At 53.0% G+C, this 27,523-nt stretch overlaps 1 protein-coding gene across 3 annotated transcripts; it reads right to left on the reverse strand.

Annotated features, from left to right (window-relative positions):
- Positions 1–1,077: 1,077 nt before the first annotated feature.
- EXOC3 (exocyst complex component 3) lies at positions 1,078–27,393 on the reverse strand. Of its 3 annotated transcripts, XM_068990419.1 has the most exons (13): positions 27,376–27,393; positions 26,080–26,282; positions 23,459–23,678; positions 13,799–14,480; positions 11,212–11,329; positions 10,819–10,944; positions 8,268–8,368; positions 6,327–6,437; positions 6,100–6,250; positions 4,913–5,035; positions 2,797–2,958; positions 2,449–2,576; positions 1,078–2,107 (listed from the first exon to the last, which is right to left on the reverse strand). In XM_068990419.1, the coding sequence occupies exons 2-13, from the start codon at positions 26,221–26,223 to the stop codon at positions 1,936–1,938; spliced, it is 2,238 nt and encodes a 745-aa protein (XP_068846520.1). In that variant the 5' UTR covers positions 26,224–26,282; positions 27,376–27,393; the 3' UTR covers positions 1,078–1,935. The 3 variants fall into 3 exon arrangements, with proteins under 3 accessions (XP_068846520.1, XP_068846521.1, XP_068846522.1); XM_068990420.1 differs by lacking the exon at positions 27,376–27,393 and having other exon boundaries at positions 26,080–26,328; XM_068990421.1 differs by lacking the exons at positions 1,078–2,107; positions 2,449–2,576 and having other exon boundaries at positions 2,957–3,247.
- Between the last annotated feature and the right edge of the window lie 130 nt (positions 27,394–27,523).

A 27,523-nucleotide genomic window follows, 5' to 3' on the forward strand; every position in this document is an offset into this window, starting at 1 on the left:
AGAGAACTCAGTAACTACAGCCCTTTCCATGTTGATGGAAAGCATAGTCTCCAGCAAGCAGGGGGCTTTTTCCTGCAGCTGACCCCCGCCCCAAAACACAACACTTATTGCTGGAGTTGGCAATCAGGGCAGGGGGGCCAGGGCTGCGCCCCCTAAGCCCTGTAGGCGAGTCCTCCGGCCTCTGCAGCCTCTGGTGGTCCTGGGCTGGCAGAAGCCTCATCACGACCCTGTCTTCACTGGGAGTCACCTTGTCAGAACAGTCATGTCTGCTTAGGGACTCACAGCCTCTTCCCATGCAGGAGGGCCTCAGGGCAGCTGGACACCCGTGCTGCCCACCAGCCCTGACTGAGGTCCTCAGCGGAGGAAGAAACCCAGCCCCGTTTCCAGGGTCTGCCTCCGTGTCCTCGTTAGGGGAGTGCAGATTGCGTGGGGGAGGTGCACGGGACAGCACCCCAGGCAGTGTGGCGAGCACGTGCGGTCAGGACCCTTCTCCCCCGTGTCTTGGAAACCTGCTAAATAAACCTGAGTCTGAAATTTCCCGACTTGAAAGATGTGCTTCCACTGAACAGCAGTGTTCCTACAAACAATGCCAAGACTCGATGTGTCTGTGAAGTCAGCTCCCACCGTGAGCCCAGGCTGCCCACCGTTGAACCCACTTCCTCCAGCAGGCACATGGGGCCTGAGCAAGGGGCAGATGCTGGCCTTCAGCACAGGTGCCCGCGGGGCTTGCACTGAGTGACCTGGAGACGCCCCTTCCCTGGGCGTCAGTGTGGACACCATACCCGCCCACCAGGAGCGGCCCTCCACCATGGCCCCCACCATGCCACCCAGCACATCGGGATGCCCTCGGAATGTGGTGGTGTCCAGCATTCAGCTCAGGACCCACCATGGTGCAGGCGTGTGGTGGCCACCACAGGGCTGGTCACTTGGGTCAGCCACCACAATCTGCAGTCACCGTGGGTATTTACTCAAGAAGTAACTCAGAGTGAAAATTCTCTCATTAAATGGAAAAACAAACATATTTTCATTATCATGAGAAGCAACAACTAATGACTGCTAACACTCAACTTCACTAATTCAGAAACCTCGCACGACTGAATCCTAGACTCTCAGTCTGGTCAAGAAGGAGCTGGACTGGACTGACATGCTAGCGGAGAGCAGCTGGCAAGAAGCCTGGGAGACAGCCATGCCTCTCCTGTGCCAGGGTCAGCTGTGAGAACCGCCTCTCACGTCTCCATCTAGGCTGCGAATCCTCCAGAGAGACAGTCCTCCCACCAGGATCGGCTGTGGGAACCGCCTCTCCCATCTCCAAGGTTGTGTGTAACTCCTCTGAGCAGAGAGCCCTCCATGCGAATTTTCTGCCTCTCGTGAGGAGGAAACAGCATGGCATGCGCTCTGGTTCTAGACGGGTGAGGAAGGACGGGGCCCTCAGAGCCGCCCAGCACCCACACACTGTCTGCGAGGAGGAGCGGGGGCGAGCACCGGAGCCATCCCGCAGCCCCCTCGGAGTGTGGGCCAAGAGCCGTGTCCAGCAGGGCGGCGTCACAGTCGAGACTTCACCCAGGGCTCCCTGTTCCTTCAGGTGCAGGCCTGTAATCCGCTGGGTGTGAAGGAGTAACTCGCGGGCGCTCCTGGCATCGTCCACCTGCCTGCGGGTTCACCTACCACACCCACCGCATTGCCTTGCTGGCAGGTCTGCTTCCGGGGGAGGCCTGACCTTGACCTCAGGCATCTGAAACCCGAAAGTGGCTTCTGGGCGGGTCTGCAAGGTCATCACAAGGTCATCACCGGTGAGGTGGTGGCAGGAAGCTGTCAGTCCCTGATAGCCGTTCAGCGTTTTTGTCGAGTGACAGTTTGGAAGTGTGCACACAGGGTTGGGGGTGGGGAGGGGAGTGCTTTTGGACGCGTGGCAGTCTGAGGCCAGGGTCACACCGGCTACTTGAGGAGCTTGGCCACGTTGAGGCTGGGAACCACGATATCCTTGAAAATGGGCACGTAGTCGGGGCTGGCCTGGGCCGGGCCCTGCTCCAACGTCTCGATGATGGTCTGCTTCATGTCCCGGCTGGCGTCCCCCCGCATGGCCAGCAGTGCCCCGATGTGGTCGTCCCTGGGGGCGAGGGGGCGTCAGGGTGCAGCCGCAGGGGAGCCCCTACCTCCCTCCCCCGCTAGCACAGAGGAGGGCCCGGAGACAGCACAGGATGCGATCCAGAAACCTGTCTGCTTGGCTACCTTCCCCTGGCACACCACCCCCAGGGACGCCCAGCACGGTGACTCGAGCGCCTCACTGTCGTCTCTGAAGCACACTCTGCCCACGTTGCCATCTGCAGGCCTCAAGGTCCTCACAGAGGCCCGGAGCCGCTGCACTCCCCCCACCGCGGGGGCTCCCACCTAACGAACGCCTGGGACCCTCGCCCTCCCCAGCGACTTCAGGAGAGACTCTGCTGGCACCTGATGTCCGGGTACTTGCTGACCAGAGTCGAGACCTCCAGGTAGAGCAGAGAGGGGTCCGTGAGCTTGATGACCTCCGCGACAGCGACGATGGTGTCACAGTAGCTGTCCATCTCCTCGCCAAAGCCCTGCGGGACGGCAGGGCGCTGAGTGGCGCGTGTGCCCGGGGCTCCGCCCAGCACCCGCCTCTTTCACGGCAACCCCTCAGGACTTGCTCCCCAGAGAGGGCTCAGGAAGGGGTAGCGGGGCAGCCCGAGCCCTCTGACGGACGGGGACACTAAGCACCCGGCCCCCCGCCCCCCGCCCCCAGGCCTGGCGGGTCCCAGCAGGAAGAGGCGAAGCACTCACGGAAGCCAGCTTGCGGAAGAGGAAGCGCAGCTGCTCGGCCTCGCGCACCATGCGCTCCGCGCCGTCCTTGCGCTCCTCGGCGCCGCGGAAGGAGATGCGCTTCTGCATGACGGCCCGCAGGTACTCCTGCACCGCGCGCCGGTGCGCCTCGGCGATCATCCGCTGCGGACGGGGCGCGGTCAGCCTTCCCGTCTCAGTGACACGATTTCAGTGTCTACAAACTGAGCTCTTCTGAGGCTTTCTTACGAACTTGAATTTAGCAGGGCAGCAAGCTCACCTCGTTTCACGTCTGGGAAAAGGGCAGGCGCAGCAGCCACGGGGCCGAAGCCAGAAGCTGGTGCCGCCGGGCGCCCTGCGGCTCAGGCCTGTCCTAGAATAAAGCGCCCGCGGGGGCACCTGCCTGCAGCCTCGCCCGACATGTTCTGGGCACAAACCCGCTGCCGAGTGCTTCCTGCGGGGGCAAGGCGGTGGGCGGCAGCTGGGCCTGCCAGACTGAGACCCCTTCATGGGCTCGCAGGCCGCCCGGGGGCACTGGGGCTGGTCTCCTTGCCCTGCCGGGCCTGCACACACCTCTGAGCGTCTCAGCTCAGGGGGAGTGTGGAGCTGATGGGAGGACTGGGCTCTGGCCAGGCCCCTGCTCTGCCCCTCCCACCTCACACCCCTGCTCAGAGGGCTCCTCAACACCGGTCTCTGCAGACAGTACGACTCTGGGAGCATTTTGGAGAAGGCTGTGGTTCTCTGCGGAGCCCACCCTCAGTGACACAAAGACCTCAGGCAAGTCACCTGTGGACATGTGAGCACAAAAGTGCTGACACGACACAGCATCAGGGCCCCGAGACATGAGAAGCCCCTTCTACCAGGGACGCCGGGAAGCCCCTGCCCCGCACCAACGCGAAGGGGACCCCAAGGGCCCCAAACAAGACAAAGTAAAACGGCGCCCAGCCCCTCAGGGACCCGGGTGAGGCCAGGCTCTCGGCAGAGCAGACGATCCCATAGAGAGGGCGAGCCACAAGCCCAGGCTGAGCACGTTACACGTCACTGTCAGATCAAAGCACAGAAGGTTCAAAAAAACAAAAGGTGGAACCAAAAACTCTACAAGCAACAAGAAATCCAAAACTGAACGAAATGGTCCCACCTCTAACCACCAGAAGCTCCCGACACTGAGACAGGACTATCAGGGTACGGACTCCTCTCGAGGTCCGGTGGTTAAGACTCCTCGTGCCCAGCGCAGGGGCCCTGGGTTAGATTCCTGGTTGGGGAACTAAGATCCCACATGTTACAGCTAAACACAGGCAACTGCTGGAGTCTGCACATTCTAGAGCCCTCGAGCCACAGTGAGGACCCAGGGCAGCCTAAACTAACACAAAAACCCAAAACACCAGATACTCCCTGCATTACTCTGATGGCAGACTTGGAATTTAAACTTTCAAATTCAAAACTTTCAGAATTTAAACTTTCAAGGGGCAAAGCTGCCCCTTCCTAGGGGTCCCAGCCAGGGCAGCAAGACGAGAAGATACGAAGACACGAGGACCAGACAGGAAACTGCAGGGCGACGCTGTTCACAGACGCGACGAGCATCTCCATGGGGCCCTGAGGAGGCCTGGAGACCGCCTCTGAGTGTCTGGGCCTGAGCTCCCTGTATCGAAGCACTCGTGCTTCCGCAAGGCAGAAACAGAAACCCTGATTTTAAAGCAACAACGGCAAAAACCACCCCAGGCCCTGAAGATTATCCCTGAGCTTCCCCAGCGGCTGCCTGACCCCTGAATGGGGACGGGGGAGTCTCACGGGGCCTGGAGGGACCGGTGAGCCCTGTGCTGATCACTGCCCGCCGGGCCCAGAGCAGACGTGCAGCGGCTCCCGGCCTCTCGTCAGAGCCGTGGCCGGTGCCCCACCCTTGCTCGGGCCCACTGCCACGGGGCTCTGGGCCTGCAGCCGTGCAGCGTAGCCCTGGGCAGCAGAGTGGATGCCCCGTTGCCTCTGCCTTGAGACACCAGTGTCTCCAACCTGCTTGGGGCACAAAACACCCCTGAGTTCTCACCCTCAGAGTTAATGACACCAGATTCTACAGGAGATGCCTGGGGACTGAGACCACATGGGGCCCCTTGCTCTTTCTTACCTTTCTATACGGCTTCTTAATTTTGGCAAAATCATTGAAATAGTCTTCCACAGTGACACAGATGATGTCTACAGCGTTCGACCCTAACAGCCACTTCTTTGTCATCAGTTCATTGAGATGTTGCTGGAAGCAGAAACCACAGGTCACACCCTTGCGCTGGCCCATCACGGGGAGAGGGGAAGGGGAGCCAGGAGTCCACCTTCGCACGCCTGCCTGAGGCTGCGATCATGACCGCCACACTCGTGCAGAAACTCTACATACACACACGACCCACACGAGACTTAGCCTACACCCGAAGGAGGCGTGTGTGTGAGTGTTTCACCTGGACTGACTCCACCTATTGACTGTGCGGGTGCTCTGTCACTCATGTGCTCAATTCTGACGGACATTTAAAATGTCTCATTTTTCAATTACAAAGAAGGCTGCCGTGAATCTGTATGTTTCTTTTTTTTTTTTTTGAATCTGTATGTTTCTGCAGGTGAAATCCCCAAACCAGAACTGCTCAGTCAAAAGGTAGCAAATTACAACCCTCATGACTGCTGCCTCCAACACTTACACCAACTGCTCCCCAAACCACACCAGTTCACAGTGCTACAAAGAATACAAGAGTCTTTTTTTCCTCAAGCCCTATCACTGTGCGGTAGAAATGTTCTTAATCCACGCCATCCCCGTAAGCAACACAAACATCGTCTTAACCTACTTTTCTTAGAAGATCGGCAAGACTGGGCGTCCTGTCTCCTACTCAGGACGTAGGTCACTCCCTTTCCTGTGGCATGTTCCTCGTGTCCTTTGTCTCTCTCTCTACTATGTTGTCTTTTAAACGGTTCGTTTGTTTTCTAACCATTTTTGAGACAGACCTCACGAAACATGCCGCCCATAACCCCAGGAGCTCCTCCCTGCAGGACCCAAGGCATCGTGACTCTGCTTTCCAGGACATCCTCGTTCCTGCCGTCCCTGTATAACATGAGCCATTTCCATGTAAACTCACGTGCTCATCACACTCCACGCCTCTCAGGTGACCTGCCTGGGCCTCACTCCTGACTATGCGCCGTGCTCGGCTCAGTCCAGTACTTGCCAGTGAACACCACCAGCTCCCACCCCGAAACCGACGGGACACTTCCTGGAAGCGTGTCTATGCGACACCGTGTCAGGAGGGCCCAGTGCGGGGCGGGGGAGAGGGCGCCCACCTCTAGGTCCAGGAAGACTTCCTCCAGCAGGCTGCCGCAGCCCTCTTTGGCAATGGCATCCAAAACCCCATCCATGCTCGGCTGGCTCAGAGACACGCCTTCTTCCGCTTCGTGCTTCAGATACTTCTTTTTTAAGCTGACTATGGACTCTCTGCAGGAGACAGACAGGGTGCCGTGAGGCGCCCATCCGCCGCCCCCGCCCGCGCCCACCCGCGCCCGCGGCTCACTTGAAGGTCTGGCAGTTGTTGACGACGGCCACCATGTACTGCACGTAGCAGTGCGGGCGCTGCCGGTCCCGCAGATGCTCGTCCCTGTACAGCTGCACCTCCTCCTTGTACCTGCGGAACCGGGCGGTCAGCACGGCCCGGCGCGGCCAGCACCACGCCCAGCAGACAGGCCCACCCCTGGCACCTCAGCGGGGGCTCAGACTGAGAGACTGCGGGGCTGGGGGGGGCGACCCATGCCAACAGCAGCTCATCAATTAGAACAGATTATTACAAATTTCATATCAGGCCTTGAAATATGGCTCCATATTCTGATTATACAAATATTCTGAAACGTTTCTAACTGGGAAAGTATTATTTTATCTGACATGTAACTCGCCTAGAAACTCATACAGTAGTGTTGAGAATATGATCAAATGTTAGATAAAACGTCCTTTTCTGAAACTTTCCCCAAAGAAGTCAAACTAAAAATACATCAGACTTTAAGATGTCAGGAGCAGAAACTGAGATGGCGGCACACTTCACTTCTGAACATTTTCTGGAGGTTCTCAGACAGACACAGTAGCAGAAGACCGCAGCACACCTGCGTATCTGTGGCGCTTCCAGAGGCTCTTCAGGAAGGGGCCAACGGAAAGGGGGACTAAAGGGGAGCAACTAGGCATCAGCTCCACGGCTCCGCCCAAGCACGGCCCAGTCAACCACACAGCTGAGGCTGGCGAGGAGAGTCAGCTTCACAGAAGAACCCCAACAAGACGCCCAACTCAGGGCGCAACTCTCGCGGGTGGAGGCCGACGGGGACGCGTGCGGGGCCGGGCTGTCCCCACCTGAGCCGCCAGGGCAGGAGTACGGAGGACATGGGCCTGCTGCGTTCCGGCCCAGCAGTGAGGAGACACAGAGGGGACTCAGCCTGTGGAGTCAGTGCCTGGCCCGGGGCAGACAGCAGCCTGAGGCCTGGCGGGAGGGCCCTGGGAGTGGACAGGAGGGCGTGTGCTCTCTACGGGCCAGGGGCCCAGGGGGCAGGCCATCCACTGACCCAGCCTGGATATACACCTGTGAGCAGGCAGGTCCAACACCAGTGGGGACCCCAAACGCAGCGCGGTGCCGCGGGCGGCCAGCGGCCGCTCGTGGCTGTTGTGTGCGAGTGAACAGCACTGAGGTCAGGGCAGGCAAGCAGGTGAGCCATGCCACAGGGTCTGGCATCCGCAGTCAAGCACGGCTGACCCCTGAACAACGTGGGTTTGACCTGCACAGGTTCACAGCCACGTGCATTTTTTTTCAGTCGCCATGCCCGCTGCACAACGGGAGCTGAGGCTGGCTGAAGCTGCGGACTCGGGACCACGGGCAGGACGGCCGCTTGGGAGGTGCTCTGTGCACCTGTAGCTGCAGTGGGGGTCCGCCCTCCAGGGCCCACATCTTCCTCCGAGTCAAGTGTGCTTTTCAGCACAATGAGGGGAGAGAACCAGGTGAGGCCCAGGGTGGCTTTAAACGGACGGCTCTGGAGCTGGACGGTGGGCGGAGCAGCCGTTGTGTCACGCTGCTTCTGTCTGTGTCTGAAAATCTCCTTCATCAACAGTTCAGAGGTGCAGGCATCCCTGTGAGGTACTGGTCTTTGAGTACCTTCCTTCCTTCTGAGGGCAGCCCCCCAGGAAACCAGACACCAGGAAGGCAGTCTGGAGGAGACCCCAGCTCCACCCTGGAAGGACCTCCAGCCCCCCTCCCCACGCTCAGCAACCCCCCCCCCACCGGGACCCCAGGGGGTGCACCCACAGAAAAGGCAGATAGAAAGACAGGGTGTGAGTTCTAAATGGCAGAAGAAGCTGACTATGATGAGTGCAGCCTTAAATTCTTTTTAATACTAGCCAGACTAAGATCAACACTGTTTAGCTTTTCATTAAAAGAAAAAAAAATACACTTTATAATTAGCACACTGGTAAGAATACATACCTACTTAAGAAAGAATTCATTTGCTGAAGACACAAAACTAGTACCTTTGTTTTCAAATCTTCACTTATCTGAGCAGCAACTTGAAGGTTCTGCTCGAACATCTAAAAATTGAAGAACTTATGAACTTTGATATAAAGTCACGAGGATACAAGTTTCCCATATCAGTCCCCAAGAAGTTAACTGGTAGTTAGGACAATCGAAATTCAGAGAAAAAAAACGAAGCCACTTGAAAAATAACAAAGTTAATCCAACAAACACACAAAACTTTCTAAGCAGGTTGAAAAAAACACCCCAGTGAACCATTTCCTGATCACCTATAGACAAGCTGGCCTCCCCCAGGGGAAACACACATTCTCACAGGAGATGGGGGCCAGGGTAGCTGAGGTCACACGGGGACTGGCCCTGGCACGTGGGTTCCTTAGGAAGAACTGGGAGAATACACCCTGAAGCTGGGAGAATATACCCTGGAGCGGGGGCGCCAGATGAGGACAGGTGGGGAAGGACCGGAAGGCAGAGCCTGCCCCCCATCATCACAGGACACCAGTCTCCAAATAAGGAGAGGGTCGGCCTTCCACGCCCGGGACCAACAAGGCCACGCAGGGCCCAGCTCCGTGTTTCAGCAGGAGCGTGTGTGAACAAGGCCAGCAACTTCTGAAAGGAGACTGGACAGGCCAGGAGGCGGCAGGCAAGCACACTCGAGACACAGCAGGCGTCAAAGTCCAGACTGACCATAAGAGCGCATGATCACCCTAGACCCACAGGACTCTGCCAGAGTACGTCACGTGAGAGTCGCCCAGGCCAGTCACCTCGGGAAGTAAGCACCAGACAGACAGCGCAACTGCTGGGCCAGCCACAGCAACTGTCTGCTTTTCCGTAAGACGGCTCTAGGAGCACTTGCCTGCCTCTAATTTCACTCAAGCAATCCTGTTAGGCTGCATCCAGACAGCTTCACATCAGCGCACGCGTCTTCCTTCTTTAAAAATCGGTGAATTTTTGTGAAGCCATTTTAACGGTGAAAATGGAAGAGAAAAGTAATTTTTTGGCATATTATCTTTTACTACTTCAAAAGAAGTAAAACCACAACTGAACGGCAGAAAGACTTATGCAGATGTATGGCAACGGTGCCGTGACTGATGGACGGAAGTGGTTTGCGAAGTTTCGTGCTGGAGGTTTCTCGCTCCACGGGGGGCAGACTGGCTGAAGTTAACAGCAGTCATATCAAGACATTAATTGTGAACAGTCAATGTTCCCCCACATGGGAGACAGCCAACATACTCAAAATATCCAAATCAAGTGCTGAAAATCATTTGCCCCAGACTGGTTATGTTCACCACTTCAATGTCTGGGTGCCATGTAATTTAACTGAAAAAAACCTTCTTGACTGTATATCCACATACTACATAACAAAAACATTTCATTGTTGACACCAACTGTGGCAGATGGCGAAAAGTGGGTCCTATACGATAACATGCAACAGATGAAAGCCTGTGGCAAAAGCGAGATGAACCACCACCAACCACACCAAAGGCTGGTCTTCATCCGAAGAAGGCAATGTTGTGTATACGGTGGGACTGGAAGGGAGTCTTCTACTATGAGCTCCTTCTGGAAACCAAACAATTCCAACAAGTACTGTTCCCAATTACACCAACTGAACGCAACACTCGATGAAAAGTGTCTGGAATTAGTCAACAGAAAATGCGTCATCTTCCACCAGCATGACATAAACCTGCATGTTTCTCTGATGATCAGGCAAAGAGAGTTACAGCCTAGATGGGAAGTTCTGATTCATCTGCTGTGTTCACCAGACAACGCACCTTCAGACGGCCATTTATTTCAGTCTGTATAAAACTCTTTTAATGGAAACAACTTCAGTTCTCTGGAAGACTATAAAAGGAACTGGAACAGCTCTTTGCTCAAAAAGATAAAAACTTTTGGGGAGATGGGATTATGAACTTGCCTGGATATATGGCAGAAGGTAGTGGAACAGTGAATATGTTGACTAATAAAGTTCTTGGTGAAAATGAAAAATGTGTCTTTTATTTAAAAGTTGAAGCACTTTTTGGCCAACCCAATCACTTCTAGTTTGAAATAAAAAACCACTAGGAACACAGAAGACATAAGGTTTTGTGACCAAGGGCAAAACTACTTGGCGAGCCTGACCCCTGGCTCCCCAGCTCCGGAGAGAAAAAGGCTCTCCCTGAGGCCAGCATGCAGCTGTGTATGTGTGAAGCCCCCGCGGGGGGCGGGGGTAGTTTGTGTGTGTGTGTGTGTGTGTCTGTGTGTGAGAGGCCCCTAGAAGCCCCATGGGGTTGGGGAGTGGTGTGGTTTGTGTATGAGAGAGACCCCTAGAAACCCCATGCGGGGTGTGTGTACGTGTCTGTGTGTGTGTGTCTGTGTGTGTGTGTCTGTGTGTGTGTGTCTGTGTGTGTGTGTCTGTGTGTGTGTGTCTGTGTGTGTGTGTGAGGCCCTTAGAGGCCCCACGGGGGGGCTGGAGGTGGTGTGGGTGTGGGTGTGGGTGTGTGTGAGGCCCCTTGGCCCCTTGGCCCCGCACCTGGAACACGATGGCGGGCAGCGTCGTCTGATAGTAGCCGTCCTGGTCGGCCTCGGGCTCGGTCTCCTTCATCCAGTCCTTCCTGTCCGTCTCCAGGGCCTTCCGCAGCCAGGCAATGATGTTGGACTGAGCCGCAGGGAGGACAGAGACGGCCGTGGAGTCGACGCCCCATCTCGGGGGAGCAGCTTCAGAGCAGCCTGCCCGCTGCCCCTCTCCCTGGGCCCTGAGGGCTCGGGAGGTGCCCCGCCCCTCCGCTCAGCGCTGGAGGCGGGCAGGCCCCCGGCGTGTCCAGGGGACAGGCAGGTCCATCCTCCAGCGGAGCAGGTTCCGACCAGTCCAGAAGGGGCCGCCCTCCCTCCGCCCCAGCCCCGTGTGGGACCAACCGTGACTCACGGTCAGCGTGGACATGTAGGTGTCGAGCAGCGCAGAGACCACGTCTGCAGAGAGCAAAGGCTCCAGGAGGGCCACGTCCACCTCGGGGGCCAGCTCCGCGTTCCCCATCATCTCCACGCTGCGGCAAAGTGGGGCAAGACAGACAGGCTGACCACCCAGCAGGCGGGAGAGACAGACAGACGGACTGACCACCAGGGAGGCAGGAGGATGAGACAGACAGACGGACTGACCACCAGGGAGGCGGGAGGATGAGACAGACAGACGGACTGACCACCAGGGAGGCGGGAGGATGAGACAGACTGACCACCAGGGAGGCGGGAACCCCTCGGCAGGGCTGCTCCTGGGCTGCGGCTCACTCAGCTCCAGGTCTGGAGCGAGGCAGCCCCCTCCCGCCGCCCCATCTGCCCGGAGGCTGGAGGGGAGGTCCGTGTGCCCCTCGTGGCAGCCTGGGGACACGCAGGGCCCAGCAGGCAGGAGGCCCCGGGAGCTGGGAAATGAGCCCTGGGTTTAGACACGAGGTGCAGGTGCTAACCCTGACGCCTGCACCCGGCCCGGGGGGCCCAGGAGGCTGCAGTGCAGACCGAGTGCTGGGAAAGAGCTTTCACAAAAAAACATGAAAGCGAGGTACAAGGCTGGGTTCCCAGAAGGCCAGGGCTGACTGTTCCGATGACTCCTTAAGCATGGGTCCAGAATGACAGCCCTAGGCATGAACAGCATCCAACACCCGTAAGGAACCCCAGGTCTTCCTGCATGAAGAAGCACCTCATGATACTCTGCAAACACCCAAAGACCATCTACAGTCTAGACTATTTCTGCCCCAAGAACCTTACTTCTGCATGAACATGTTTCCAGTGTGGAAACAGCCCAATGTTTCCCCTGAGAAAGTCCAACACGACAGAACACAATGAGCAATAGGAGGCTGTCAAAGAACCGCCACCGACAGGACGGTGCTCACCGCGTGGTGCGTGAGAAACAACAATGCCTGGACCACGCCGGCCACACAGTGCACACACCACAGCTTGGTGGCTCGAGCACGGCGGGGGCTCGGACCCCAGGCTCAAGTCCTGCTCCCCACCGGCTGGCCGACTGACGCTAGGCACAGTCCCCCCAGGCCTCAGAGCGAAGGGGACGGTGAGAGGCCTTCCTTGGGGGTGACCCACGGGGCCTGCGCGCTGGGGATGGCTGTGGCGGGCGGCCGGCACACAGGGAGCTCGGAGGCCCCAGTCCCGCCCAGCCACTACAAGTACGTCAGCCACAACCAACAGACGTTTTCTTACTCTTCACACTTTCCTGTACTGAAATGTACACACGAACACGTTCTTTACTATAGGCAGCTACCAAACAACAAGCAAAACACAAAGCAAAGAATCCCCAAACCAGGCCTCCATGGTGGCTAAGAATCTCCCGCGCGACGCACGGGACGCTGGTTCAACCCCTGATCTGGGAAGATGCCACATGCCGTGGAACAACTCAGTCTGCACGCCACAGCTGCTGAAGCCCGCACCGCTAGACTCCGTGCTCCACAACCGCAGGAGCCGCCACGGTGAGGAGCCTGCGCGCCAGAACTCAAAGGGGCCCCCACCCTCTGCACCTGGAGAAAGCTCACACACAGCGAAGACCCAGCGCAGTCAAACAAGCAAACGAATAAGAGCAATTAGAATTTAATTCAAAAGGAAATAAATTTTAATAAAATTAAAGTTTATCCATTAAAAAAATACTTTAAAAAAATCCCCAAACCTTACTACTAAAACAAGAGATTCAATTTCTACACATCGGTGACAAGACAGGCTAGGATAAACTGTGCCTCCCTTTCACGCTGCTGCTGCTGCTGCTAAGGCGCTTCAGTCTTGTCCGACTCTGTGCGACCCCACAGGCTCCCCCGTCCCTGGGATTCTCCAGGCAAGAGCACTGGAGTGGGTTGCCATTGCCTTCTGTAATGCATGAAAGTGAAAAGTGAAAGTGAAGTCGCTCAGTCGTGTCCGACTCTTAGCGACCCCATGGACTGTGGCCCACCAGGCTCCTCTGTCCATGAGATTTTCCAGGCAAGAGTGCTGGAGTGGGCTGCCACTGCCTTTTCCGTCCCTCTCACTAGCTAACCTTAAAGACTTTGAGAACACCCCACCACCGCCTTGTTCTTCAAGTCCAACCTCAAAATAATGCTGGCACAAAGGTCATGACCCCTTCATGGAGTGACACAACCTCAAGGCCGAAGAGCAAAAGCATGGCTGATTCTCTGCGCACGTAGGGGAGAAGAAATGAGACTCAGGTTGTCGGAAGCCCGCGAGAGCGACTGGGGCCCCTTCAGCAGCCACGCTGGGTTAGACGGCCAACACCTCCTGCTCCTGGGGTCACCGCGGGGCACACGCAATGCTGAGCTGCTCACCACTGTCCAGGCACAGAAGCCCCTCAAGCACAGGAGCCTTTGCACAACCCAACCCCGGGTCATAGGCAGCCCAGGAAGGAGACGCATCCGCCAGAGGCAATGCCTGTGGGTGCCAGGTGCCTGCCCTTGGTCAAGGACCCAGCAGCTGTGCAGACTGCCAGCGGCCTGTGGAACAGGAGACGCTGGGTGTGAAGGGGGAGTTACCTGGTGTAAGTGTTCAAAACCCAGGTCAGCAGGCTGACGATCTCATTTGCTTCCAGGTCCTCTGCTGCAAGGTCCCGCATGCGCGCGCTCAGGGCCTGGTGGTAGGTGCGCAGCAGGCTCCGGAAGATCTCATAGTGCGGCGGGAAGCACTGCGCCAGCAGGTTCTTGGCAACGGTGAGGTCGTCCAGCACGTACTTCCGTATGATCTCCAGGTGGCGCACGAGCCACATCCTGTCCGACTCCCTGGTGTCCGCCTGCGTGCCCTCGATCCTGGTGGTAACTGTTCTGTCCAGGATGGTGAACATCTTCTCCTTCCAGTTCTTGGGTCTCCCGGGAGGCACGAAGCCAGTCTGCCTTTTCCGGTCGAGTGTGCGCCGGTCAATCTTCTCTTCCCTCTCGATGATCCTGACGACAGAGACGAGCAAGGTGGGGTCGCGGCGCACGGTGACCAGTGACCTCTGCAGCACCATCCACAGCTGCTTGGCCAACTCGTCAGACAGCCCCTGCGTGCTCCCGAAGTAGCTGTGGATGAGGGCCATGTCACGCGTGTTCCCGCTGTCCATGCGGTACTGCTCGTACATCAGCCCGTCCCGGGAGCACTCCAGGTCCATCAGCTTCCGGTGGGCCTGCAGCAGCTCCCCGTGCTCGATGAGGTCCTGCGTCTCCCTCACGATCTCGGGCACTGGGGGGAAGGCAAAGATGGCACCGTGAAACGCCAACGCGGGACAGCATGGGGTGCCAGGACGGCGGCAGGCAAGGGCAGCCAGGAACCCGCCCCCACTGGACAACCACCACACGCAGAGGACTCGGGTGAGGGGCCACACTGTGGGGCTGTGGAGGCCACTGAAGGCTCCCACCTTCCAGGGAAAGGCATGAGCAGCGTTTCAGCTGTCAGCACAGTCCAAAGGTAGCAACTGACTGCAAATGACCAGGGGAGGCACAGGCTCAGAAAGACCTGAGAAGACTTAAGTTTACACGCCAGCCTGGTCCTCAAAAGAGAGCTAGCCTAAGCCAGTCAAAACAGCAAGACTAATGAATAAAATCAGCACACCCTGGCAAAGAGGGGCATCTGACTTCCAGAGCTACGCGCTAATTAGAGTCAAATGCCCACTGCTCAACAACAGCACAAGGTAAACAAAGTCGCAGGAGAGAAGAGGGAGTCAAAAAAAAAAAAACAAACAAGCCATCCCTGAGGACTAGACAGTGGACCAGACAAGGGCCCTAAGACAAGCTCTGCAACATGCTCAAAGGACCGCAGGCAGACGTGGGCAGAAGGGAAGCTGAACGAGAAATCCACTTCAGGCTCTCAAAACAGACTTGAGTGAGCAGAAGAATGAATCAGCAAACTTGAAGATAGGACAAAGAAAATTATCAGTCATGAGGCTCAAAAGGAAAAAAAACTAGAGAAGAGGGGACAGAGCCTCCAGGGCTTGTGTTTCTCTGCTGGGCTGACCCGAGGGCACACGCGGGAGCCGAGGCGGCGAGCGGCGGGCACACTTGCCTCCCGGGGGCCATGCGTCCACCAGCTGGAGGTCTGCAGTGACCCTGCATCAGGCAAGCGTACTGGCACCGCTTTCCCAACATCATCTGCTCACTTCACATCTCTGTGTCACGTTTTGTTCTTTTGCTGTCTTAAAGCATTTCCCATTTACAGGACATTCCATCTGAGCGCAGAACACGCTCTCCTCTCACATGCACACAGAACGCTCTCCAGGACAGGTCACACGTGCCGGCGAAGCCCCCGCATCCATGCCCACTCTCTGTGACGCTATGGCCTGTAGCCCGCCAGGTCCTCCGTCCACGAGACTCTCCAGGCAAGAACACTGGAGTGGGTTGCCATGCCCTCCTCCAGGGGAGCTTCCCGACCAGGGGTCAAGTCTGCACTGGTAGGCGGGTTCTTTACCACTAGTGCCACCTAGTGGGTCACGAACCAAGCTCTGGTGAATTTAAGAAAACTGAAATAGTACCAAGTATCTTTTCTGACCAGAAGGTTATAGATTAGAAATAAATCACAGAAAAAACTGCAAAGAACATAAACACATGGTGGCTAAACAACATGTTACTAAATAACTGAGAAATCACTGAGGAAATTAAAAAACACACAGAAACAGATAAGGACAAAAACACAGCCACCCAAACCTAAGGGATGCGGCAAGAGCAGTTCTAAGAGGAAGTTTGTAGAAATTCAGCCCTATCCCAGGAGTCAAGAAAGGTCTTAAACAAACAACCTAACCTCACACCGAAAGCAACTGGAGAAAGAATAAACAAAACCCAAAGTTACTAGAGAAAAGAAATTATAAAAATCAAAGAAATAAATGAAATGAAGAAAATAATAGCAAAACTCAATGAAACTAAAAGCTAATTCTTTGAGAAGACAAACAAAATTGATAAACCTTTAGCCAGGCTCATCAAGGAAAAAAGGGAGAGGATTCAAATAAAAGAATTAGAAATGAAAATGGAGAAATGATTAATACAACTGACGCTGCAGAAATACAAAGATCATGAGACTACTGTCACCAACTATACGTCAATAAAATGCAAAATCTAGAAGTGAACAAATTCTTAGAAAGGTGTAACCTTCTAACACTGAGCCAAGAAGAAGCAAACAATATAACAGACCAGTCATAAGTGATGAAACTGAAACTATAATTAAAAATCTTTCAACAAACAGAAGTCCAGAACCAGATAGCCTCTCAGGCAAATTCTACCAAACATTTAGAGAAGAGCTAACACTCATCCTTCTCAAACCCTTTCAAATAATTGCAGAGGGAGGAACACTTTCAAATTCATTCTATGAAGCCATCATCACCCTGATACCAAAATCAAAGTTTAATAAAAAAATTACAGACCAATATCACTTATAAACATAGATGCAAGAATCCTCAACAAAATACTAGCAAACAGAATCCCACAATGCATTAGAAGCATCATTCACCATGGCCGAGTTGGAGTTATCTCTGGGATGCAAAGATTCTTCATATATGCAAATCAATTAATGTCATGCACCATATTAACAAATTAAAGAATAAAATTCGTATGATCCTCTCAATAGATGCAGAAAAAGGCTCTGATAAAATTCAAAACCCATTTAAGATAAAAACTCTCCAGAAGGCGGGCAAAGAGGGAACCTACCTCAACATAGTACAGGCCACATACAGCACACCCGCAGCAACCCACATTCTCAAAGGTGGAGAAACCGAAAGCATTTCCTCTAGGAACAAGACAAGGGTGCCCACTCTCACCACTATTATTCAACCCAATTTTCAAAGTCCTAGCCAGGGCAATTAGAGAAGAAAAAGAAATAAAAAGAATCCAAATTGGAAAAGAAGATGTAAAACCGTCACTGTCTGCAGATGACATAACACTATTATATTCACAGAAAGTCCTGAAGATGCCATCAATTAGAGCTAATCAATGAATTTGGTAAAGTTGCAGGATACAAAATTAATGAACAGAAATCTCTTGAATTATTAAGGCAACAATCTCATTTATCATTTTATCCAAAGAACAAAATACATACGAATAAATCAATCGAAGGAGACAAAAAAAAGAACTGCAACAAGGCAAAGTGGTTGTCTGAGGAGGCCTTACAAATAGCTGAGATGAGAAGAGAAGTGAAAGGCAAAGGAGAAAAGGAAAGATATACGCAACGGAATGCAGAGTTCCCAAGAAGAGCCAGGAGACAGGAGAAAGCCTTAAGTGAACAATGCAAAAAAAACAGAAGAAAACAATAGAATGGGATTTAGTGATCTCTTCACAAAAACTGGAGATACCAAGGGAACACTTCATGCAAAGATGGGTACGACAAAGGGCAGAAACAGCAAGCACCTACAGAAGCAACCTAGATTAAGAAGAGGTGGCAAGAATACAAAGAACTGTACAAAAAAGGTCTTCATGACCTGGATAACAACGATGGTGTGGTCACTCACCTAGAGCCAGACATCCTGGAATGTGGAGTCAAATGGGCCTTAGGAAGCATCACTACAAACAAAGCTAGTGGAGGTGATGGAATTCCAGCTGAGCTACTGAAAATCCTAAAAGATGATGCTGTGAAAGTGCTGTCCTCCATATGCCAGCAAATTTGGAAAACTCAGCAGTGGCCACAGGACTGGAAAAGGTCAGTGTTCATTCCAATTCTAAAGGGCAATGCCAAAGAATGTTCAAAATATGAAATAATTGCACTCATTTCACATGCTAGTAAAATAATGCTCAAAATCCTTCAAGCTAGGCTTCAGTAGTACGTAAACCAAGAACTTCCAGATGTTCAAGCTGGATTTAGAAAAGGCAGAGGAACCAGAGATCAAATTGCCAACATTTGTTGGATCAAAGAGAAAGCAAGAGAATTCCAAAAGAACATCTACTTCTTCTCTAGGCCAAAGCCTTTGACTGTGGAGCACAACAAACTGTGGAAAATCCTTCAAGAAATCGAAGTACCAGAACTCCTTACCTGTCTCCTGAGAAACCAGTGTGCAGGTCACGAAGCAACAGCTAGAACCAGACATGGAACATCAATCAGTCTAGTTCAAAATTGGGAAAGGAGCACATCGAGGCTGCATATTGTCACCCTGCTTATTTAGCTTCTATGCAGAGTACATCATGCAAAATGCCAGTCTGGATGAAGCACAAGCTGGAATCAAGACTGCCAGGAGAAATATCAATCACCTCAGATATGCAGATGACACCACCCTTATGGCAGAAAGTGAAAAGGAACTGAGAAGCCTCTTGATGAAAGTGAAAGAGGAGAGAGAAAAAGCTGCCTTAAAATGCAACATTCAAAAGACTAAGTACATAGCACCTGGTCCCATCACTTCATGGCAAATAGATGGGGAAACAGTACAAACAGTGACAAATTTTTTTATTTTTCTGGGCTCCAAAATCAAGGCAGATGGTGACTGCAGCCACGAAATTAAAACACTTGCTCCTTGGAAGAAAAGCTATGACAAACCTAAACAGCGTATTAAAAAGCAGAGACATCACTTTGCCAACAAAGGTCGTCTAGTCAAAGCTGTGGTTTTCCAGAAGTCACGTGTATGGATGTGAGGGCTGGGCCATAAAGAAGGCTGATGCCAGAGAGCTGAGGCTTTCGAACTGTACTGGAAAAGACTCTTGAGCGACCCCTGGAGTGCAGGGGGGCTTTCCTGCTGGCTCAGATGGTAAAGAAACTGCAATGCAAGAGACCCAGGTTCAATCCCTGGGCCAGAAAGATCCTCTGGAGGAGGAAATGGCAACCCATTCCAGTATTCTTGGCTGGGAAATTCCATGGACAGAGGAGCCTGGTGGGCTACAGTCCAGGGAGGTCACAAAAAGTTGAACAAGACTGAGTGACTAGTCACGGTGGGTGGACTGCAAGGAGACTGAACCAGTCAATTCTAAAGGAAATCACACGGGGATGATCCAGAGAGATGATATGGGGTGGGAGGTGGGAGAGGGGTTCAGGATCGGGAACTCATGTACACCTGTGGCGGATTCATGTCAATGTATGGCAAAACTGATACAGTATTGTAAAGTAAAATATAGTAAAAATAAAAAATAAAATAAAATAAAGGAAATCAACTCAGACACTTCACTGGAAGGATTGATGCTAAAGCTCCAATACTTTGGCCACCTGATAGGAAGAGCCAACTCACTGGAAAAGACCCTGATTCTAGGAAAAACTGAGGGCAGGAGAAGGGGGTGACAGAGGAGATGACTGGATAGCATCACTGACTCAATGGACATGCGTTTGAGCAAACTCCAGAGATAGTGAAGGACAGGGAAGCTGGTGCGCTCCAATCCAGGGGTGGAAAGAGTCGGACACCACTTACCAACTGAACAAGAATGACAATAAGGAGACAAACACTCTATACGCAGAAAACTGTTAAGACAGTGAGGAAAGACATCAAAGACGACACAGATGTAGAAATACACCATGTTCTTGGATAGGAAGAATCAATATTGTGAAAATGACTATACTACCGAGAGCAATGTACAGAGTCAATGCAATCCTATCAAATTACCTGGCATTTTTCACAGAATTACAACAAAAAATTTTGCAGTCTTTATGCAAACACAATAGTGGTACAGAACCCACCTGCCAATGCAGGTTAAATGTAAGAGACACAGGTTCAATACCTGGGCCTGGAAGATGGAAATTACACCTATATTGGCAAATTACAGCTATAAACACTTACATTAAAAAGGAAGAAAGATTTCATATCAACACCCTAACTTCACAACCTAAGGAACCAGAAAAAGAATAAGGTAAACCCTCACCTATAATGGAAAAGAATATGAAAAAGAACAGAATATACATACATATATGTGTGTAACTAAACCACTTTGCTGTATACCAGAAACTAACACAACATTGTAAGTCAACTATACTTAGTTTTTTTTAATATTCTCCCAATCCCAAAGAAAAGCAATGCCAAAGAATGTTCAAACTACCACACAATTGCACTCACCTCACACACTAGCAAAGTAATGCTCAAAATTCTCTAAGCCACACCTCAACAGTATGTGAACCGAGAACTTCCAGATGTTCAAGCTGGATTTAGAAAAGGCAGAGGAACCAGAGATCAAATTGCCAACATCCGCTGGATCACTGAAAATGCAAGAGAGTTCTAGAAAAACATCTACTTCTGCTTTACTGACTACGCCAAAGCCTTTGACTGTGTGGATCACAACAAACGGTGGAAAATTCCAAAAGAGATGGGAATACCAGACCACCTGACCTGCCTCCTGAGAAATCTGTATGCAGGTCAGGAAGCAACAGTTAGAACTGGACATGGAACAACAGACTGGTTCCAAATCGGGAAAGGAGTGCGTCAAGGCTGTATATTGTCACCCTGCTTATTTAACTAATATGCAGAGAACATCATGAGAAACGCTGGGCTGGAAGAAGCACAAGCTGGAATCAAGATTGCCGGGAGAAATATCAATAACCTCAGATACGCAGATGACACCACCCTTATGGCAGAAAGCAAAGAAGAACTAAAGACCCTCTTGATGAAAGTGAAAGAGGAGACTGAAAACGTTGGCTTAAAACTCAACATTCAAAAAACAGAGATCACTGCATCTGGTCCCATCACTTCAGGGGAAATAGATGGGGAAACAATGAAAACAGTGACAGACCTTATTTTCTTGGGCCCCAAAATCACTGCAGATGGTGACTGTAGCCATGAAATTAAAAGACACTTGCTCCTTGGAAGAAACGCTATGACCGACCTAGAGAGCATATTAAAAAGCAGAGACATTACTTTGCAAAGGCCCGTCTAGTCAAGGCTATGGTTTTCCCAGTGGTCATGTATGGATGTGAGAGTTAGACCATAAACAAAGCTGAGCGCTGAAGAACTGACGCTTCTGAACTGTAGTTTTGGAGAAGACTCTTAAGAGTCCCTTGGACTGCAAGGAGACCAAACCAGTTAAACCAAAAGGAAATCAGTCCTGAATATTCATTGGAAGGACTGATGCTAAAGCTGAAACTCCAATACTTTGGCCTCCTGATGCAAAGAACTAACTCACTGGAAAAGACCCTGATGCTGGAAAAGATTGAAGACAGGAGGACAAGAGAACAACAGAGGATGAGAGGGCTGGATGGCATCACTGACTCGATGGACGTGAGTCTGAGTGAACTCCGGGAGTTGGTGATGGACGGGGAGGCCTGGAGCGCTGCAGTCCATGGGGCTGCAAAGAGTCGGACACAACTGGGCCACTGAAGTGAACTGAAAGGAAAGAAAGCTAAACCTAAAGCTATCAAAAGAAATGAAATAAGACTAGAGCAGAGATAAACAGATAATTTAAACACAAAACAGAAAAATCAAGAAAAGCAAAGGTGGTTCTTTGAGAAGATTAACAACTGACAAACCCTACCCAGATGAACTAAGGGGAAAAGACGACTCGGGGACTCAACAGTTAAAGCAAGGACACTACTGCCAACTCTACGGGAAAAAAGGGTTAGGAGAGAGCACTGTGAGCGAACGCAACCCAGCTGGGCAACCGGATTAAGCGCACGTCCCGAGAGACACTAAGCCCAAACCACCAAGAAACAGGAAGTCTAAATAACCAGGAAGGGCTTGGCAGAGGGGCCATGGGGAGTATCATTAACGGCTGCAGACTTTCAGGCGTTTTCTTTCAGTTTTACTGAGACATATTTCACACACAACTCTGTGCAGAGTTCCAGTTTTCAACATGAAGACAGTCCCTGAGATGGACTGTGGCGATGCCTTCACAACGATATGAAAGTATCTCATACTACAGAACTGTACACTTAAAAATGATCAAGATGATAGATTTTATATTGTGCATATTTTATAGTTTTTAAGAATGGAAAAGAAGAAAAAACAGGCTGTGTCCATAACACTACAGAATTACAGGCAATGATAACAGTCTGAAGGAAGACAAGCAAGCACAACATTTTCCCAGTAAAAACACGCGCCTAACAAAAACCACGTCTACATCACAGCCTCGCTTTTCATCAAAAGAAGAACATTATTTTCAGCCTCTGTGGATGAACTCGTAGTTTTTTTGGTCACTTGGGTTATGTGGATCCAAATGCCATGTGGATGAAAAGTTAACTTTTTAGTCTTCTGGTGTTCTTTTTATAAAACCAGAAGAAAATGACAGTCAACAAGAAATTATAAGACGGAAATCAACTAAGAAGGCTCTAAACGTCATGAAGGAGATCCTGGCAGGGGGGCCGGTCCGATTCCAGGCTGCCAAAGGTCACCAGGAGGGACTGCTAACAGGGGCCAGCACAGCGGGCAGTGCTGGGCCACTCACAGGGGCAGAGCAGAGCCCTAGGTGTCAGGCCCAGGGTGGCGAGAACGCACAGAGGGACGGCCGAGTACTCAACAACGCTGCCACCAGACACATGCACCCAGAGGAACAGGGCCACCCATGCCGTGGTTCACAGCGGTGGGAGGAGGGGAAGAACCGCACCAGGTTACACGCAGGCGCCAAGCAGCATGAACACGCAGAGACCAGATGCCACAGGAGGGACGGGAAGGGGCCAGACCACCCCGAGGCTTCTGGCTGGGATGCTGATGGCTGTGACAAAGGCGTGGGGGGAGGGGGACTCGGGGAGGGACGAGCTCCCGGGGGCAGAGCCCAAGGAGGCTGGCTGGACACAGCAGAGCCCCTGCCCTGGTGACGGCTGGCAGGGCTTGACTGGGCTACGGGGTGCTCTCCTTCATGCCCACGAGGTGCCGGGCAGGGCTCGGAAAGGGCCACTCCTACCTCCGCCACCCCCTCGCCGCCCCAATCGGCCCCAAGGACTCCTGCAGGCCTGACCTCCGTCGGGGCTGCGTCTCCAGGGCGTGCCCACCCCCAGCCTCGGGCCTGTGCACAGGCCTCCTGTCTGGGAGCTGCTGCTCAGGGACCTCTCTCGCGCTGGCAGGGTCCCGCGCGCCACACTGTGGCGGAAGGAGAGCGCGCATCTCTCCCTGTGCGCGCGTGTTCAGCTCTCCATCTGTCCCTCGGTCCCCACAGACTCAGAACCACACTCTACCAGCCCTCATCCACTCAGCAGACCACCCATCCGCGTTGAAACAAGACCCTGACCATGCAGGCTGAACCACACCTCTCACCCACTCTGGGCGGGCCCACAAAACACGCCGCCCAGGACAGCTGAAAACCCCTGCAACACAAGGAGGCCGAAGACACGCGTCCGCCGGCGGCTACCTGAGAAGATGTTCTTCAGGTTCTCCACGGCAGCAGCGAGCTGGCTGTGCCGCACAACCGCGTCCTTCACGTCCTTGAGGCTCTCGATGGTGTTGATGCTCTGCCTCCAGTCCTTGCTGACATCCGCCAGGGACCGCTGGATGTCCTTGACGTCGTTCAGCGCGTTATGGAGCTGGCTCAGGCCCGTGCGCACACCGTCCAACTGTGACTGGATTGCAGCCTAGGGAAGACACCGGGGTGAGCAGAGCCAGGCCGGACCTGGAGGCTCAGAGAGGAGAAGAGAGGTGCTGCAGGAACAGAGGACAGTCGATGAACAGAACAGTAATGCTTTTAAGCTTTGCTGAGAAAACCTCCCAACACTCCTCATGCAGCCCTTGGCCTGAAAATGCTGGACTCCACTGTGGGAATGCCCTGGGTCCCATGGCCCCCCTTAAATGGTCGTCTAGGACTCTGCACACCATCTCGCAGGCATCCTCCGCTTCCTAACAGGCCTGATCTCAATGGAGAAACAGGCAGGACTCGTCATTAACTTAAGTGGAGAAGGCTTTCCTGCCACTCAGGCAGAACCAGACTCTGCCCCAGGATGGCGGGCCCCAGACACAGAGCTGGCCCATCTGAGGTTCAGACTCACTCTGGGAGCCCGTGGAAGTGCCGCCCAGGGAGGTGCACAGTCAGAGGGAGAGAGCATGAAGGAGCAGCAGGGAGGTGGGAACAGGAAGGGGCGACAGGGCAGCACGATGGAAGTCAGGGATGCCGTTCACCTGTGAGTTGTGAGTAGCACTTAGAAATAACTAATGATTTCAACAGACCACACAACTGTTAGTTTATCCATGAGTTTCCGGAAGAGATTAAAATTCTGGATAAAAATGCAGCAGGTCTGAACTATTTTTTAAATTGATACAAAACTGCTTCAAGTTAGTCCAACAGGTCTTTGGCTGCTTTGCTATTGCAAATGAATGACCCACATCCTGTCTCATCAAACTTGCCATAACCTGGGCACCAATGTTTTAACTGGACAGGCAACCTCACTACCGTATCAGTCCAAGAATTCAGTTCAGTCGCTCAGTCATGTCCAACTCTTTGCGACCCCATGAACCGCAGCACGCCAGGCCTCCGACCATCACAAACTCCCAGAGTTCACCCAAACCCATGTCCATCGAGTCGGTGATGCCATCCAGCCATCTCATCCTCTGTCGTCCCCTTCTCCTCCTGCCCCCAATCCCTCCCAGCATCAGAGTCTTTTCCAATGAGTCAGTTCTTCGCATCAGGTGGCCAAAGGATTGGAGTTTCGGCTTCAACATCTGTCCTTCCAATGAACACCCAGGACTGGTCTCCTTTAGAATGGACTGGTTGGATCTCCTTGCAGTCCAAGGGACTCTCAAGAGTCTTCTCCAACACCACAGTTCAAAAGCATCAATTCTTCGGCACTCAGCTTTCTTCACAGTCCAACTCTCACACCATATGACACCACAGTCTTGACTAGAAGGACCTTTGTTGACAAAGTAACATCTCTGCTTTTTAATATGCTGTCTAGGTTGGTCATAACTTTCCTTCCAAGGGTCAGTGTCTTTTAATTTCATGGCCGCAGTCACCATCTGCAGTGATTTTGGAGCCCAGAAAAATAAAGTCAGCCACTGTTTCCCCATCTATTTGCCATGAAGTGATGGGACTGGATGCCATGATCTTAGTTTTCTGAATGTTGAGCTTTAAGCCAACTTTGTCACTCTCCTTTTTCACTTTCATCAAGAAGCTCTTTAGTTCTTCACTTTCTGCCATAAGGGTGGTGTCATCTGCATATCTGAGGTTATTGACATTTCTCCTGGCAATCTTGATTCCAGCTTGTGTTTCATCCAGTCTGACATTCTGAATGATGTACTCTGCATGTAAGTTAAATAAGCAGGGTGACACTATACAGCCTTGACGTACTCCTTTTCCTATTTGGAATCAGTCTGCTGTTCCATGTCCATGCGAGAATTAACCTTCCTCAAATGCACTCTCTTAAATCCTCAAGACTGTTGTGCCGCCAGTCAGCAGGCCACGGTCTTAACGTTTTTATAGCTATACCAGGCACGCATTGTTTTAATAAAACCCAATTTCTCCATGTGAATTGTGTTGAAAGCCAATCCAAAGCATAAAAGATTGACTTCTTTCTTGTCTCATTTTCACACACACTAATAAATGTGTAGTGTTCTCTTCCTTCCTGCCCACAAGGCCAACAGAATACCTGGTACACAGTCAGCATACTATAGCGTGTGCTAGAAGGACCCAAACAAAATGCTCTCTGGACACACTCGGTGGAAGAGCATTTGCTAAAGAAGAAAAACCGTTATTCTGCTAGTATTTTTTAAAAAGGTAAATGGACACTTTTGGATGCTTAAAGGGGTTGTTCCTTTGGTGTTTTCAACATCTCCCTGTCTACTTTGTCAATTTACTAACTGGCAATACATTATTGGAAAAAATGTGCTAAATCAAGGTAATGTTCATGTCTGCCTTCTTCCACATCCTCACAATGTCCAATTTGGCAAAATTATAACTTTGTTAAATGAACCTGAAACTCAAGATAAAAGGCCCTGTCCCGCTGGGGAGTGCAGCAGGTGCTGGTGGCCACTCTGACCTCGTACCTTTAATCTGGCCTCCACAGAGGCCTTCTTCCGGGCCTCTCTTCTGCGATACTGCTCCACTTTGTCCAGCTGGTCAGGGCGCTGCAGCATTCCAGCAACCCTCTGGACCGCTGTTGCGACAGCCTCCCGGTCAGTCTCCTTCATGGTTACAAAGCAGGGAGGATGTCTGCACCTGTCATACTAGAGGCATCCTTTGTCCACAGCTAGATGGGGAACAGGGAGGGGGATGTGTTAGAAAGGTAGAAATGTTAGTGACAAAACTTACCCCCTCCACCAACAGTCAGCTGTCCACAGCAGAGCTGTAAGAAGAGCATCTGAGACCATTAACCCAGCAACCCTGAAATCACAACTAGGGTTATGAGCTCCTCCATAAGAAATACACACTGTCAGAATTCAATCTTACCTTACAGTGGAGCAGGGGCAATTACAGGCACAAGACATTAGCACATGGAGGAGGCCAGATTACTCACGTCAGACGTCAGTCTCCAGGGCACTTCTCTCCCCCAGACAGGTCCCCTTTCCCATTTCAGAGCCTTCACACCGGCTCTGAACTCCCTGGAGGGGCGGCTGTGCCAGGAAGCCCCGGGGAAGATGCGGAGGCACAGGGCCAGTACACACCTCACCATCCCCGCCAAAGTTTCAGCACTCACCGTACGATTCCCCTCAAAAATCACTCAAATCCCACGTCTTACTATTTAACAGCCTTAGTAAACAGGTGAGCGGGCAAACGACGCTCTTCTCAGGACAACGCACTCCTGCCTTCGTGCCGGCTCCACCAACATCCAAGCTGGGGAGCTCGGGAGCGTCCGGCAAAGGAGAGCGCGGACATCTGCCGCTAGCCGCCCGTTTCCACGCATGTTTTCAGTGCACCAATCTCCAGGACGCTCCCCATTCCCTCCGCAAACGCTCTCGGAGCCACACGCAAGTCCCCGCAGACCCTGAGGGGCGGGACCCGAGTGCGTCTGGCGCCCTCACGGACCTGGGCTGGGGCGCCGTGTCTCCTCGCCCCATTTCCGGGCCCTGGGCTGCGCCGGGGCCGGGGCGCCCAGGGCGGCCGCGGGTCTCCCGGCCGCCGCCCGCGCGCTCAGGTCCGCAACGCCTCCCTCCTCCGGGCCTGACGCGGAGTCGGCCCCGTCAAGGACGCGAGCCTCTTGACGGGACTCAGACGCCCCCGGGACCCCCCCCGGCCGCCCGCACCGCCGCCTGGCCGCGCCCGCACCCGCCGGAGCCGGGGAAAGGGACGGCGGGTGGGGACCGCCACCGCCGCGCAGCTGCCACAGCTCGCCGCAGCCTCACCTCGCGGGTCGCCCCCGCCGCCTCCGCTGCCCGGAAGTGAACGCTCGGCGGGCACTTCCGCTTCCGGCCTCGAGACTGGGAGGGCGGGGCCTGGCGGCTCGGACGCGGGGCCCGGGCCGCGCGGGCTCAGTGACCCTGAAGGCCGGCT

This window comes from Capricornis sumatraensis, chromosome 18 (genome assembly GCF_032405125.1).
Source record: "Capricornis sumatraensis isolate serow.1 chromosome 18, serow.2, whole genome shotgun sequence".
In the NCBI taxonomy this organism is placed as follows: domain Eukaryota; kingdom Metazoa; phylum Chordata; class Mammalia; order Artiodactyla; family Bovidae; genus Capricornis; species Capricornis sumatraensis.

Bases quoted from the DNA above. Each gene is read 5' to 3' on its own strand.
- EXOC3 (XM_068990419.1), bottom strand. From the start codon at position 26,223: ATGAAGGAGACTGACCGGGAGGCTGTCGCAACAGCGGTCCAGAGGGTT. The intron at 6,438-8,267 runs GTATGTATTCTT...CCGGTTCCGCAG, and splicing joins ATGAATTCTTTCTTAAGTAG to GTACAAGGAGGAGGTGCAGC. The intron at 5,036-6,099 runs GTGGGCGCCCTC...TTCTGCTTCCAG, and splicing joins AAGTCTTCCTGGACCTAGAG to CAACATCTCAATGAACTGAT.